General features: G+C 48.1%; 1 protein-coding gene across 1 annotated transcript; it reads right to left on the bottom strand.

Annotated features, from left to right (window-relative positions):
* Positions 1 to 2,817: 2,817 nt before the first annotated feature.
* On the bottom strand, positions 2,818 to 15,464 carry C19H17orf64 (chromosome 19 C17orf64 homolog). The gene is made up of 6 exons (XM_010364085.2): positions 15,316 to 15,464; positions 11,122 to 11,223; positions 10,622 to 10,797; positions 10,143 to 10,242; positions 7,361 to 7,556; positions 2,818 to 3,058 (listed from the first exon to the last, which is right to left on the bottom strand). The coding sequence occupies exons 1-6, from the start codon at positions 15,364 to 15,366 to the stop codon at positions 2,973 to 2,975; spliced, it is 711 nt and encodes a 236-aa protein (XP_010362387.1). The 5' UTR covers positions 15,367 to 15,464; the 3' UTR covers positions 2,818 to 2,972.
* Positions 15,465 to 15,948: the final 484 nt, after the last annotated feature.

The raw sequence follows: 15,948 nt of genomic DNA, 5'->3' as shown, positions 1-15,948 counted from the left end.
TCCCTACTTTTGACACACATGGCTACCTTGGCACAAAAGCCTTGTGGTATGGAAAAACAAATTTGTTTTTATGTCCTCTTCTCCCTTTCCACCTTTCAGCATAGACTTAACTGCCTTAAGCCCAGACATCTGTTGGGACCTGACCCCCTAGTCATTGGTTACCAGTGTGTCAGACAATCTGGACTTTCCAGTGATGCCACTGAGATGGCACCTGTCAAAAGAGCAGTGGTTCCATTTCTAGATTGTGAATCTTCAGATAAATTCTGCCATTTTCATTTCACTTCCTGAAAGTCAGGGTCGGCTTGTGAAAAGCTGTTAAACAACATGCTGAATGTGAAGCGTCAACCCTCACTCTAAACTTTCCCTGTTCGGAGCATCAGATGAAGACTTCATTGGGTTTTATAGTGACTTTCTTTTTGGTAGTCCATTGAAGAATCCCGGGAGTTTGAAAGTTGTTGTATACTGTTAATGATTGTCTGCCCATGTCCTTCCTGAAACACCATGATTGTTTATGGAAAGTATCTTTAATAAAGCTGGATACAATTTGGCTTGGAAAAAAAAAGTTAACAAAATTTGCAGCCTGATGATGTGATAGAAAAATAAAAACTCATTTTCTGGGGAGAAATTCAAGCTGCAGCAGAAATTGGCATAAGTAAGGAGGAGCCAAATGCTAATCCTCAAGACAATGGGGGAAAATGTCTCCAGGGCATGTCAGAGACCTTCTTGGAAACGCCTCCCATCACAGGCCCAGAGGTCTAGGAGGGAAAAAATGTTTTCCTGGGCCAGGTCCAGGGCTCTCCTGCAATGTGCAGCCTCAGGATTTGGCGCCCTAGAGCCCAGCTGCTCCAGCGTGGCTAAAAGGGTACAGCTTGGGCCATAGCTTCAGAAGGTGCAAGCCCCAGCCTTGCAGCTTCCACATGGTGTTGAGCCTGTGGATGCACAGAAGTCAAGAATTGAGGTTTGGGAACCTCCACTTAGATTTCAGAGGATGTATGGAAATGCTTGAATGTCCAGGCAGAGGTATGCTGCAGGAGTGGAGCCCTCATGGAGAACCTCTGCTTGGGCAGTATGGAAGGAAAATGTAAGGTGGGAAGACTCCACACAGAGTTCCCACTGGGGCACTGCCTGATGGAGCTGTCAGATGAGGCCCACTGCCCTCCAGACCCCAGAATGGTAGATCCACCAACAGCTCACCATGTACCAGGAAAAGCGGCAGACACTCAATGCCTGTGAAAGCAGCCAGGAGTGGAGCTGTACCCTGCAAAGGCATAGGGCCAGAGCTGCCCAAGACCATGGGAACCTACCTGTTGCATCAGCATGACCTTGATGTGAGACATGGATTCAAAAGAGATCTTTTTGGAACTTTAATATTTGACTGCCCTGCTGGATTTTGGACTTGCATGGGACCTGTAGTCTTTTCATTTTGCCCAATTTCTCCCATTTGGAATGGGTGAATTTACCCAATGCCTGTACCTCCATTGTATCTCGGAAGTAACTAACTCGGCTTTTGATTTTATAGGTTCATAGGTAGAACGGACTTGCCTTGTCTCAGATGAGACTTTAGACTTGAACTTTTGGTTAATGCTGAAATGAATTAAGACTTTGGGGAACTTTTGTGAATGCATGATTGGTTTTGAAATGTGAGGACATGAGATTTGGGAAGGGTCAGGGTGGAATGGTATGGTTTAGCTCTGTGTCCCCACCCAAATTTCAACTCTAATTGTAATAATACCCACTTGTTGTGGGAGGGACCCAGTGGAAGGTAACTGAATCATGAGGGTGGGTTTCTTTCCATGCTGTTCTCATAAGTCTCATGAGATCTGATGGTTTCACAAAGGGGAGTTCTCCTGTACACACTCTTTTGCCTGCTGCCATGTAAGATGTGACTTTACTCCTCATTTGCCTTCTGCCATGATTGTGAGGCCTCCCCAGCCATGTGGAACTGAGTCAATTAAACCTCTTTCTTTTATAAAGTACCCAGTCTCAGGTATGTCTTTATTAGCAGTGGGAGAAAAGACTAACACATGGATACAATCAACTCTCCCACCTTAGCCTCCCAAGTAGCTGGGACTACAGGTGCCTGTCACTATGAACAGCTAATTTTTTTGTAGAGATGGAGTTTTACCATATCGCCCTGGCTAGTCTGAAACTCCTGAGCTCAAACGATCTTCCACCTCAGCCTCCCAAAGTGCTGGGATTACAGGCATGAGGCACCATGCCCAGCCTTAAAGTGTTTTAAACAAGTAGAACATGACCAGGGACAAACAAAACACATCGGTAGCCTTACTTTAGTGCACAGGCTGTGGTTTTGTGACTGCTGGCTCGAGCCATCATGTTAGCTAAGACCATTAGTGTTGTTTCCTGTTTGGTCTCCTGCCTCTAGCCTTGTTCACTACCATGCACTTTGTTCACAGTCACCAGAACATCTCCCCAATACCCTAGTCACACCCATTCATTCCACTGCTTGACACATCCCTTGCCACTGCCCATCCCAAGCTACCCACTAAATGAAGTCCAGATGATGCAGGCAGGCTGCCAGGCTTGCCATGCTGACCCCAGGCTCCCTCCCTCCCTATCTGTGCACTCCCCTGGCAAACACCCAGCTCCTTTGTTAACTCCCCCAAGGCCTGCCCCAGTCACCTGCTGTTGTGTCTTTTCTATGTCTGTCTGCTCCACCAGACTGTGATGGTCCTCGACAAAGTGACCACATCTTATTCATCTGTGCATATGTGGGGCACCTGCCACTTAGAAGGTGGCTGGCAAATATTTTTCAAACAAATTAAAAATGTATGAATGATGGCTGTTGGTCAAGTGAGGTAGAACTGTCATAAGAATGTTTATTTCCCACCTCATTTATTCCTAATTAAGACCTGAGAATCCTTTTGATAAGGACAATTCTTTTCCCTTTTTGGTCTCCATTCCCCGTGCTCTGAGAGCCAGGGCAAGCTGGCCCTTTGTCCCAGCTGGTCTTCTTATGGGTCAGTCTCTGGAGTTTCTGGGGCTTCCTTTATTCTCCTTCTCTTGAGTTTTGATTTTTGGGAAAGCTCCCTTAAAGAATCTGAAAAAGAGAAGGTCAGAGGCAGTCACAGTGACATCATAAACAGTACGAATTTCAGTCTGTAATACATGGGGGGTGTTGTAGGGGCAGAGAGGAAGAATAGCAAAATCTTATCTTACTTCCCACCTATATCACTTAGTCTTTTCTCACAGAAACCCTGTAGAGAGATGGCACTGTCCCCAATTTACAGACGAGGACTGTCACCCAGGTCCAGGGTAAGGGGATGACCCGCCCAAAGTCTTACAGCAAGTTAGGGGAAGAGTCAGGGCAAGACCCAAGTTTCCTTGACCTCTGGCTCCAACCTCTGATTCTTCCTTACTCCTCTCCTAGGCCTCATGATCCAATTCCCAGTACTGTTTGCAAACCCTATTGCCAAGTTTTAATTAAGAACTAACTTTATGGCCAGGCATGGTGGCTCACGCCTGTAATGCCAGCACTTTGGGAGGCTGAGGTGGATGAATCACTTGAGGTCAGGAGTTCGAGACCAGCCTGGCCAACATGGTGAAACTCCCATCTCTACTAAAAATACAAAAATTAGCCGGGCATGGTGGCACATGCCTGTAATCTTAACTACTCGGGAGGCTGAGGCGGGAGAATCACTTGAACCGGGGAGGCTGAGGTTACTGTGAGCTGAGATTGCACAACTGCACTTCAGCCTGGGCCACAGAGTGAGACTCTGTCTCAAAAAAATAAATAAATCAAAAATAAAATAACTGACTTTATTAACATAGTGCCAAAGAAATACCACATAGGTTATTTTCATTGCAAGGACAGACTCATTGACTAATCTTAGCCCATTCCCGGTGGGTCCACGAGATATTCTGTGCTTTGTCAGGTAGTAATGGGAAGAGCATAACCTCATCTCTTATGTAGCCTCTAGCCAAAAACACGTTTAATTTGAACCCATGAAGACTTTCAAGTCCTGTTTCTAGAGGAACAAGCTAAAAGATGTCAAAAGGAAGCAACAGGGAATAAATCAGGAAGGAGAACATTCTGCTGAATAGAAACCTCATCTTTTCAACAGGTCAGGAATGTAAAAAAAAAAAAAAAAAAAACAGCCAGGCACGGTGGCTCAAGCCTGTAATCCCAGCACTTTGCGGGGCTGAGGCAGGTGGATCATTTGAGGTCAGGAGCTTGAGACCAACCTGACCCCGTCTCTACTAAAAATACAAAAATTAGCTGGTCATGGTAGCATGTGCCTGTAGTCCCAGCCACTCAGGAGGCTGAGGCAGAAGAATCGCTTGAACCTGGCAGAGACTGCAGTGAGCTGAGATCATGCTATGGCACTCCAGCCTGGGTGACAGAGCAAGACTTTATCTCAAAAAAAAAAAAAAAAAAGGACTTTCTTAGGTTTAAAGATTTAAACCAAAGACATGACCAGGTGAAATGCATGGTTTGAGAAGCCAGTGCAAAAGTTCTCTGGCTGTAGGGAAAATCTGAATATGGAGTATTTAGTCCAATTATTAGATGAAATGAAAATGTTGACATAGAAATGTTGATACAGGGCCAGGCTTGGTGGCTCATGCCTGTAATCCCTGCACTTTGAGAGGCAGAGGCAGGTGGATTGCTTGACCCCAGGTGTCCCAGTGCAGGCGGGACAACACGACAAAACTCCATCTCTACAAAAAAACACAAAAATTACCCAGGCATGGTGGTGTGCATCTGTAGTCCCAGCTACTTAGGAGGCTGATGCAAGAGAATCACTTGAACCTAGGAGATGGAGGTTGCAGTGAACTGAGATCAAGCCACGGCACTCCAGCCTGGGTGCGAGGACTGAAAAACCCTGTCACACACCAAAAAAAAAAAAAAAAAAAAAAAAGAGAGAGAGAAAGAAAAAAGATAGGTTGATACCATTAACTTAAAAAAAGCAACTCCATTGAGACCAGCCTGACCAACATGGTGAAATCTCGTTTCTACTAAAAATACAAAAATTAGCATGGCGTGGTGGGGCGTGCCTGTAATCCCAGCTACTCAGGAGGCTGAGGCAAGAGAATCACTTGAACTCGGAAAGCAGAGGTTGCAGTGAGCCGAGATGACGCCGTTACACTCTAGCCTGGGTAACAGAGTGAGACTCCATCTCAAAAAAAAGAAAAGCAACTCCAAATCAAAATTGCATGTACAGCATGATCTCATTTCATTTAAAATATATATATTTAGGCCAGGCATGGTGGCTCAGGCCTGTAATCTCAGCACTTTGGGAGACCAAGGTGGGTGGATCACTTGAGGTCAGGAGTTCAAGACCAGCCTGACCAACATGGTGAAACCCCTGTCTCTACTAGAAGCACAAAATTAGCCAGGCATGGTGGCGCATGCCTGCAATCCCAGCTACTTGGGAAGCTGAGGCAGGAGAATCGCTTGAACCCGGGAGGCGGAGGTTGCAGTGAGCCAAGATCATGCCATTACACTCTAGCCTGGTCAACAAGAGCAAAATTCCATCTCAAAAAAAAAATAAAAAATATATATTTATGGCTGGGCGCAGTGGCTCACACCTGTGATCCCAGCACTTCGGGAGACTGAGGCAGGAGGATCATGAGGTCAAGAGATTGAGACAATCCTGGCCAACATGGTGAAACCCTGTTTCTAATAAAAATACAAAAATTAGCTGGGCATTGTGGTACACCCCTGTAGTCCCAGGTACTCGGGAGGCTGAGGCAGGAGAATCGCTTGAACCCGGGAGGCAGGGGTTGCAGTGAGCCGAGATCTCACCACTACTCCAGCCTGGCGACAGAGCAAGACTCCATCTCAAAATATATATATCTGTTTTATGTGTATATATATACACACACACACACACATATATACATAAAAAAGATCTGGAAAGTGTTAATAGTGGTGATGACAATGTGATGTTTATATTTCCTTATTTTTGCTTATCTGCATAATCAAATTTTCTCTATGTTTATATTTATACTAATAAAAATGTTGTTAATTTTTAATAACTGCATGAAACCCATCATCAAAAAATGTTTCCTGTTACTTCCCTCCGTGCACCTCTCCAATCCTCTTCCATTCACCACCAAGCCCAGGCTGTCTACTCATTGCCCCTCACCTCTGCACTTTATTCCCACTTCCCTCCTTTCCTTCATCCATATCCTTATCCCTTTCTTTAAAGCCTGTCCCAAATTTACCTCCTTCAAGCAACCTGTCTCGTTTGACACATCCTTTGCCCTGTGGCCTCAGACAGCTGTTTGTAAAAGGGAGATAATAACACCTATCTCATCAGGATGCTAAAGAGGTTGAGTGAAATTAACAGATACAAAGCCCCTGGTACAGAGAGAAGCCAGTCCAGAATCCCAGAGCTCACTTTCCTCATCTGAGTCATGGACTGCTTGGCCCAGAGCATCTTTGTTACAGACTGGTCTTCATTCTCTTGTCTGTTTACATCCTCAACTTAAACTGGGATGGTCCGGGCACAGTGGCTCACACCTGTAATCCCAGCACTTTGGGAGGTCGAGGTGGGCAGATTACTTGAGGCCAGGAGTTTGAGATCAGCCTGGCCAACATGGCAATACCCCCATCTCTACTAAAAATACAAAAGCTGGGCATGGTGGTGTACACCTGTAATCCCAGCTACTGGGGAGGCTGAGGCGGAATAATCACCTGAACCCGGGAGGCGGAGGTTGCAGTGAGCCAAGATTGCACCACTGCACTCCAGCCTGGGCGACAGAGTGAGGCTCCATCTCAAAAAACAAAACAAAACAAAAACCCCTAAAAATAATAACAATAAAATAAAAGAGGCCGGGCACGGTGGCTCATGCCTGTAATCCTAGCACTTTGGGAGGCTGAGGCGGGTGGATTGTGTGAGCTCAGGAGTTCAAGACCAGCTTGGGCAACACAGTGAAACCCTGTCTTTACTAAAAGTACAAAAATTAGCCAGGCATGGTGGTGGGCACCTATAATCCTAGCTGCAGGGGATGCTGAGGCAGGAGAATCGCTTGAACCCAGAAGGCAGAGGTTGCAGTGAGCCGAGATAGCGCCATTGCACTCCAGCCTGGGTGACAGAGCGAGACTCCACCTGGAAAAAATAAAATAAATAAATAATAAAATAAAACAAAAACCTTTCTATAATGAGCACACCTGGGGAAGAGGGGGACTAAAAAGAGAATAGAAAGTAGAGAAGAAGAAGAAAAGATGGACAGAAAGGAAAATGCAGGATGAAGAGAAGATGGAAAGGAGGGAAGAGGAACTTGTCAGGCTCGGGGCAGAGGCTCCTGGCTGCTTGAGTCTACTCTTGGGGAACACCCAGACACCACTCACAAACCCCTGGGCCCAGGCATCACCTCAACACCAAATGGGCATTACCTCTCTTGACATGATCCTGGGATCTTGGCTCCCTGGGCAGGGGGCTCCCTTGACCCGGGGCCTGCATCTTGGACAGCCGCTCCTTCACACCGCTGATGTTGCCGTGCAGCCCCCAGGCATCGCAGAGCTTTGGCAGACTGTCTTCCTGGTCGGCCAGCAAGGATCTCTCCGGCGCATCCGAGGCGCAGAATGCCACCTGCCATGGAGCCTCCATGTTAGGGAGAGTGTTGAGAAGAGGGGGACCTGAACTTTAGAGTCCCGGCCCCGCATTTGTTGAGAAATACTGAGGTCTGTCTGCCCCTCACACTTGCTAACCAAAAGGATGGGGTAGGAATCATAGTTGTGGGAGAGAAAGGACTGTGTCGACGTGGAGGGAGGCTGCCAATGATGTCTTCCTGGGTCGTCCTTTATTTTGAGATCATGTCTTCCATCTCTTTTTGGAATTGCAGTGTCTTACTGGTTTTTTGCAATGAAATGATATTTGTTTAAAAGACCTAACTTAGCAAAAATTAAAGTGGGAGCCTTACTTGGTTAGCTGAGGCAGGAGAATCCCTTGAACCCTGAAGGCGGAGGTTGCAGTGAGCTAGTGAGCTGAGATCACGCCACTACACTTCAGCCTAGGCACAGAGCAAGACTCCGTCTCAAAAAAAAAAAAAAAAAAAAAAAATTGCGAGTCTTTGTAAGCTTTGAGTCTGTTTAAAAAAAAGTAAAAATTTAAAAAATGAAATAAATTAACAGCCTGAATTTTGAAAGTAAAATTCAAAGACTATATATATATAAATTTTTCTGCCCAGTGTGGTGGCTCATGCCTATAGTCCTAGCACTTTAGGAGGCTGAGGAGGGCAGATCACTTGAGGTCAGGAGCTCAAGACCAGCCTGGCCAACATGGTGAAACCCCATCTCTACTAAAAATACAAAAATTAGCCGGGCGTGATGGTGCATGCCTGTAATCCCTGCCACTCAGGAGGCTGAGGTAGGAGAATCGCTTGAACCGGAGGTGGAGGTTGCAGTGAGCCAAAATCTTGCCATTGCACTCCAGCCTAGGGGACAAGAGCGAAACTCTGTCTCGAAAAGAAAAAAAAAATTCAGGCCAGTGAAATCCAGAAATCTAGAAATCAGTAAAGTGGCAGCTCCTCTTATTAAGAAGAGAAATCTTTGAAATGATCCAATCATTACATGGTCAGAGGAAGAATCAGTTGCAGAGAGGGAGAGGACCTGGTTAGGGCTGCATGGCGAGAGTGGTGAAAGGAGGGCACAGTTAGGGCACGGTTCTCATCCCGGACAGATGGAGGCTGAACCCTGCCTCTTCCTTCCTACTTGCTATAAAGACTGTGACAAATTAACTTACTTCCCTCTATTTGGGATCCTCTTTTACACACTGTGGACAATAATCCTAATTACCACTTAGGGTTACTTTTGAATATTACTTGAAGGAACATAAAGTGCCTGGCACGTAGAATGCCTTTACAACTGCTTTATCTATGATTATTATTCTGGACCAGTGGTTCTCAAAGTGTGCTCTGCAAACCCCCAGGAGTCCCTGCAATATTTTGACCTCATGGACCCCCTGAAACCAATGGATTCTAATGAAACCTAGCATGAAAATTTCATTGATACGAATCTGAAAAGGCTACATATTGTATGATACCAACGATATGACATTCTGAGACAGCAAAACTACAGAGACAGTGAACCTAAGATCAGTGGTTGTCAGGGGAGTGGGGGCAGGAGGGCAAGGACAAATAGATGGAGCACAGGGGGTTTTTAGGACCATGGCACTCTTCTGTATCGTACTGTAATGGTAGATACATGTCATCATAAATTTGGCAAAACCTATAGCCCATACAACGTGAAGAGTGGTAGGCTGGGCGTGGTGGCTCACTCCTGTAATCCCAACGCTTTGGGAGGCTGAGGCGGGCAGATCACCTGAGGTCAGGAGTTCGAGACCAGCCCGGCCAACATGGTGAAACCTCGTTTCTACTAAAAATACAAAAATTAGTCAAGCACAGTGGCATGCACCTGTAATCCCAGCTACTTGAGAGGCTGTGGCAGGAGAATCACTTGAACCCAGGAGGCGAAGGTTGCAGTGAGCCAAGATCACACCACTGCACTCCAGCCTGGATGACAGAGTAAGACTCCATCTCAAAAAAAGACTAGCTGAAACAGGGAAGGGGTGTAAGCACCTCTTCCTAAGACACGCCTACCAATGCTATGTCAGTTTACTATTACCATAGCAACACTTGGAAGTTGCGACTCCTTTCCATGGCAACAACCCAGAAGTACCACCCTTTTTCTGGTAAATTCCAAATAACCGTCCCATAATTTGCATGTAATTAAAAGTGGGGATAAATATGAGCACAGAACTGCCCCTGTGCTGCTACTCTGGGCACACTGCCCGTAGGGTAGCCCTGCTCCGCAAGGAGCAGTGCCTCTGCTGCTACTCTACATGGCCGCTTCCATAAACTTACTATTTAATACCATCAGCTCACCCTTAAATTATTTTCTGGGCAAAACCAAGAACTTTCCCGGGCTGAGCCCCAGTTTGGGGGCTCGCCTGTCCCTGTATCAAATACATATGGAGAACTTGATGGTAAGCCTCGGCCTCTTCAGCCCACTCTGCCCAGGGCAGGGGTAAAGGTCGAGCAGCAGAGTCTTGCCCTGGCAGTGAGCCCTGGGAAGAACCAGAGGGGCTCTGGGTGTGTCAGTCCCAGGCCTCCCCCCAAGTCTAAGGACACACCAACCAACCCTCAGCTGTGCCCGGGCAGAAGGTCTCATGCCTCACCAGGAACTTGGCCAGCTGGTTGCTCTTGGTGTACTTGTAAAGTCGGCAAAGCTGCTTTGCTTCCAGCTCTGAGAAGAGGGAGACGAACCGCCAGAGCATCCTGCAAAGGGGGAGACCTCAGGCTGGGGAGGTGGAGCACATGCTTCCTCCCTCCAGCATTTGTCTCAGGGTCAGGACCCACCCAGGGGAATATGGACCACATACCTCTTCGGGGTTTGGAGTTGGGGGAATGGAGGGGTGGGATTTGCCCAAACTTGAATATCCTATCCTGGTGTTGAGCACCTGCACGCAGTTGTTCAGTCAGAGACAAGGTGCAATCGGGGCTGTCCTGAGTGACTAGGAGCTCTCTCCACCCCACCAGGCTCCTGACTCCTCCACATAAAGATGAAGGACTGGGGGATCAACTAAGGTATCTCCTTGAATGAAGAGGGGGTTGCTCAGGAGTAGGTATGGGGAGCAGAGCAAAGAGACTGCCTTACTTTCTCCAGTGTTTGATTTCCCAGGCTCGGCAGTAATGCTGCAGAAAGTTGTTGATGTGGTCCCCTAGGACCACAAGGCTCTGCTTCATGTACTTCAGCTTCTTCTTCTGGGGAAGGTCCCTGGGCAGGTGCAACTTTCGCAGGAACTTCTTCAGTGGTCTTAGATATTCTTTACACTGAGGAGGCAACAGGTGAGGTGAGGAGGCAACAGGTGAGGTGAGGGGCCATGGGAGAAAAGAAGAGGCAGATGGGCAGTCCCAGGTATCCAGCAGATACCACAGCCCTGAGTGGCCCAGTGCTGCATGTTTGGCCACAGCCCTGAGTGGCCCAGTGCTGCGTGTTTCGGGAGGTGGCTCCGGTGCACGTCTCACCAAAAGTCCTTCCCAAGAGTAAGACAAGTGGGGCAACGCGCTGTGGGTCTGAGGCTTGTCATTTCCTGACTCAGGCCTCCTGAACAATGGGGAAAAGGGGACAGGGTTCCAGGCTGGCTCTTTACTCACAATTTTGAAGGTGTCCTGATCCAGGCCCTTGGCATGGCGCATGAGCGAGTCTCTGGCAGGGCTGGTGCTGGAGCTTGTCTCCAGGCATGGCACATTTGTCACCTGGGAGGAGGCAGGGGGCACTAAGCCGGGGGCTTGGACCGTTACTCCTGGGGGCAGTGCTGGGCAGGGACTGACCCAAATGGCAGCCAAAGCCCTTCTCCGCTGCCCTCTGACCTTCTTGACCCAGCATGGATGTGAGTGAGCCTTGGGCAAAGAAACCTATCTCTGAAAATCTCTGCTTAGAAAACCTAGAATATTCCACCTCTTTCTTTTATAATAATCATAGCATATTCTACTAGGTAACTTTACAAAGCACTTGGTAAACATTAACTCACTTTATCCTCCCACAAACTGTCAGGTTAGATGTTGAGGACCAACAGGTTTAAATGCCTGCTGGACACTCACAGTCCGATATATAGAGACAGCAAAAGTTGCAGCAGACCAGTCTAGACAATATAGTGAGACCTGGTCTCTACAAAAAATATAAAAATTGGCTGGGCACGGTGGTGTGCACCTATGGTCCCAGCTACCCAGGAGGCCAAGGTGGGAGGATCGCTTGTGCCCAGGAGGTGAAGGTTGCAGTGAGCCGAGATCATGTCACTGTGAGAAAGAGTTTATTGATTGCTGGGTGCTCAGTGAGGAGATGGAAGGAGTCCCTCAAATCTATCTTCCCAAGGAGTTCTGGACTGGGGTTTTTAAGGAGATCATGGAGGAGGAGGGATTGAAAAATCTGTGGTCATTGATTGGTCAGGGTCAGGGGGATGAAATTATGTGGATGTGGAAACTGCATTCTCTGGTGAATCAGGTTTTTGAGGGGTTCTTTAGACCCCCTGCCATCTATCTGTAGTTTGAGTGATATGTAGAATCTGAAATAATATTTTAAAGAGAAAACTCAATGCTTCATAATGTTCGAGCTGTTATCTACAGAGCAGTTAAGGAAATACCATCTTGTAACAATGTCTATGGAATTCTTTTTTTTTTTTTTTTTTTTTTTGAGATGGAGTCTCACTCTGTTGCCCAGGCTGGATTGCAGTGGCGCCATCTCAGCTCAATGCAAACTCCACCTCCCGGGTTCACGCCATTCTCCTGCCTCAGCCTCCTGAGTAGCTGGGACTACAGGTGCCCGCCACCAAACCTGGCTAATTTTTTTGTATTTTTAGTAGAGACGAGGTTTCACCATGTTAGCCAGGATGGTCTTGATCTCCTGGCCTCAAGATCCGCCCGCCTGGGTCTCCCAAAGTGCTGGAGTTACAGGCGTGAGCCACTGCGCTCGGGTAGTCTTTTTTTTTTTTTTTTTTTGAGACGGAGTCTCGCTCTGTCGCCCGGACTGGAGTGCAATGGCCGGATCTTAGCTCACTGCAAGCCCCGCCTCCTGGGTTTACGCCATTCTCCTGCCTCAGCCTCCCGAGTAGCTGGGACTACAAGCGCCCGCCACGTCGCCCGGCTAGTTTTTTGTATTTTTTAGTAGAGACGGGGTTTCACTGTGTTAGCCAGGATGGTCTCGATCTCCTGACCTCGTGATCCGCCCATCTCGGCCTCCCAAAGTGCTGGGATTACAGGCTTGAGCCATCGCGCCCGGCCGGGTAGTCTTTTTTTTTTGAGATGGAGTCTCCCTCTGTCACCTAGGCTGGAGTGCAGGGGCATGATCTCGGCTCCCTGCAACCTCCACCTGCCAGGTTCAAGTGATTCTTCTGCCTCAGCCTCCCAAGTAAGCTGGGACTACAGGCATGTACCACCAGGCCCAGTTAATTTTTTGTGTTTTTAGTAGAGACAGGTTTTCACCGTGTTAGCCAGGATAGTCTCAATCTCCTGACCTCGTGATCCACCCACCTCGGCCTCCCAAAGTTCTGGGATTACAGGCGTAAGCCACCGTGCCTGGCTTTTTTTTTTTTTTTTTTTTTTAATTCACTCTATCACCCAGGCTGGAGTGCAGTGGTATGATCTCTGCTCACTGCAACCTCTGCCTGCCGAGTTCAAGTGATTCTCCTGCCTCAGCCTCCTGAGTAGCTGGGATTACAGGCGTGCACCACCACGCCTGGCTAATTTTGTATCTTTAGTAGAGACCATGTTGGCCAGTCTTGTCTCGAACTCCTAAACTCAAGTGATCCACCCACCTTGGCTCCCAAAGTGCTAGGATTACAGTGAGCCACCGCACCCAGCTGCGTCTACGGAATCTAAGGAAACAGGCACCAAAGGACTCCAAGGAGGTGCATCAGAGAGCAGGCTGACCTCGTGATTGATGCTGAATGGGCTGCAAGCTCAGTTAATTTTCATTTTTCCCCTCTTTTTTCCTGATTAATTTTATAAAGTTTCTAGGGACAGTTTCAATATCATTAACCCTGGTCACAGATTAGAACAATGAGGCATCAAAAGATTTAAGCAACTCCTTGGGGGAATGAACAGGGATTCATTTACTCAGTCACTTGGCAAATGTTTACTGATTGCATCAGACTGGGCCCACTTCTTTGCATCCCTAGCCGCTAGCATCATGTCCCGTGATATGGTTTGAATGTGTGTCCCCTCCAAATCTCATGTTGAAACGTGATCCCCAGTGTTGGAGGTGGGGTCCGGTGGGAGGTGTTTGGGTCATGGGGGTGGATCCTTCATGAATGGGCTTGGTGCCCTTCCTGCCCTAATTAAGTAAGTTCTCACTCTGTCAGTTCATGTGAGAGCTGGTTGGTAACAAGAGTCTGAAAGGTCCTCCTCTCTCTCTTGCTTGCTCTCTCACCATATGACAAGCTTGCTCCCCCTTCATCTTCTGCCATGCTTGTAAACTTCCTGAGGCCCTCACCAGAAGCAGATGCTGGCACCATGCTTCGTGTACAGCCTGCAGAACTGTGAGCCAAATCAACCTCTTTTCTTTATAAATTGCCTAGCCTCAGGTATTTAGGAATGCAAAATGGACTAATAAACCATGCATCCAATGACCATTCAGAAAAAGTGAATGATGGTGATGACAAGAAAGAACCTTTGACCATGACAGTGGGGCAAAGAAAGCTGAAAATTAGGCCAGGCACAGTGACTCACGCCTGTAATCCCAACGCTTTAGGAGACTGAGGTGGGTGGATTGCTTGAGCCCAGAAGTTCAAGACCAGCCTGGCCAGCATGGCAAAACCCAATTTCTACCAAAAATACAAAAAAATCAGCTAAGTTTGGTGGTGCATGCCTGTAATCTCATCTACTTGGGAGGCTGGGGCAGGAGAATTGCTGGAACCCAGGAAGCGGAGGTTGCAGTGAGCTGAGACGGAGCCACTGCACTCCAGCCTGGGTGACGGAGCAAAACTGGGTGCAGTGGCTCACACCTGTAATCCCAGCACTTTGGGAGGCCGAGATGGGTGGATTACCTGAGGTCAGGAGTTCAAGACCACCCAGGCCAACATGGCAAAACCCTGTCTCTACCAAAAATACAAAACTTAGCTGGGTGTGGTGGCACATACCTGTAATCCCAGCTACTCAGGAGGCTGAGGCAGGAGAAATTGCTCCAACCCAGGGGGCAGAGGTTGCAGTGGGCCAAGATCATGCCACTGCAGTTCAGCCTAGGTGACAGAGTGAGACTCCATCTCAAAAAAAAAAAAAAAAAAAAAAAAAAAAAAAAAGAAAAGAAAAAGAAAAAAGGAAGCTGAAAATGAGTAGCAGCAAAGTGACTGTGAAATAACACCGGACGTCAGAACTGGATTTGCCACCTTTCAACAGCTTCTCAGAAAAGTATGAATTCTGGTCTGTGATGGGGGAGAACAAGGAAGAACCTATCCAGACCACTCGGAAAGGAAAGGCCCAGGAAAGGGAGGGAGGTGCATGGAGAGGAGATGGGACACAGGCTCCTCCAGGTCCTGAAGACAGGACTCTGGCCGATCAACTCCCCAAACACAGCACACACACCACACTACCACACACAGACCATGTGTATACACACACATACTCTCAAGTCTTAATAACCAACAATGAGAGGCGACCTCTTCCCCATCATATCGCCGGGAACACAGGTCAAGCATAAACTTCTGAATGAATGAACATTCTTGTGCTTTAGGCCTCTTGCTATCTCAGGTACCCTACCATTGTTCTTCTCTTCTTTCCTGAATTTCATGTTCTCTACTTTCCAAAACCAGCCCCTCCGGGACGCTCCTTCCCTCCCTCCCTCACACCCCACTTCACCTTCTCTAGAGGCTTGTCCCCTTCACCCCCTTGCCCATCTGAGGCCTCCATCTCAGCAGGTGTGCCAGTAGGCTCTAGGGTGGCACTCCCCACGTCCCCTCTGGCTTCTGACCTTCTGCTTCTGTGACCTGGCCGTCTCAGGGAGTGGGCAGATTGGCTCCAGAACTCGGAGCAAAGCCATGGCAACTGCCAACACAGAGCCCAGCCCCCCACCCCACTCCCATCCCCTCATTCTTAGGGGTGGCCGCAGCTGGCTCCTCCAGCGGGGATCTGGACTAGGGAACGGAGCAAGATGTGCGGGGTCCAGCGAGGACTTTGGCAGAGCGCACAGCTGGCCAGGAGAGGCTGGCGCCCCTTCTCCCAAGGGTACTGTCAGATGCTGTTGATTCTGACACCACCTGGTAAGGCTTTTGAACTCATTTTCCTGCACGTGTGCCATTCCTGCCTGCTGGGTTACGCCGTGGTGGGGGCTCCCCAAGGGGAAGCACAGTTTGTAAGATTGTTTTCTGATTTGGGACAGAGGCCTAGGGAGCGCTGAAAGGGAGAAGGGACACAGTGAGCACGCACTGCCCCTGCGGCCTCCAGGAAATTGTTAATAAGAAGCCCTCGGTGCTGGGTGTTGGGTGCGGGGTG

This window comes from Rhinopithecus roxellana, chromosome 19, assembly GCF_007565055.1.
Source record: "Rhinopithecus roxellana isolate Shanxi Qingling chromosome 19, ASM756505v1, whole genome shotgun sequence".
NCBI lineage: Eukaryota > Metazoa > Chordata > Mammalia > Primates > Cercopithecidae > Rhinopithecus > Rhinopithecus roxellana.
This window is presented reverse-complemented; position numbering and strand designations above follow the sequence as displayed.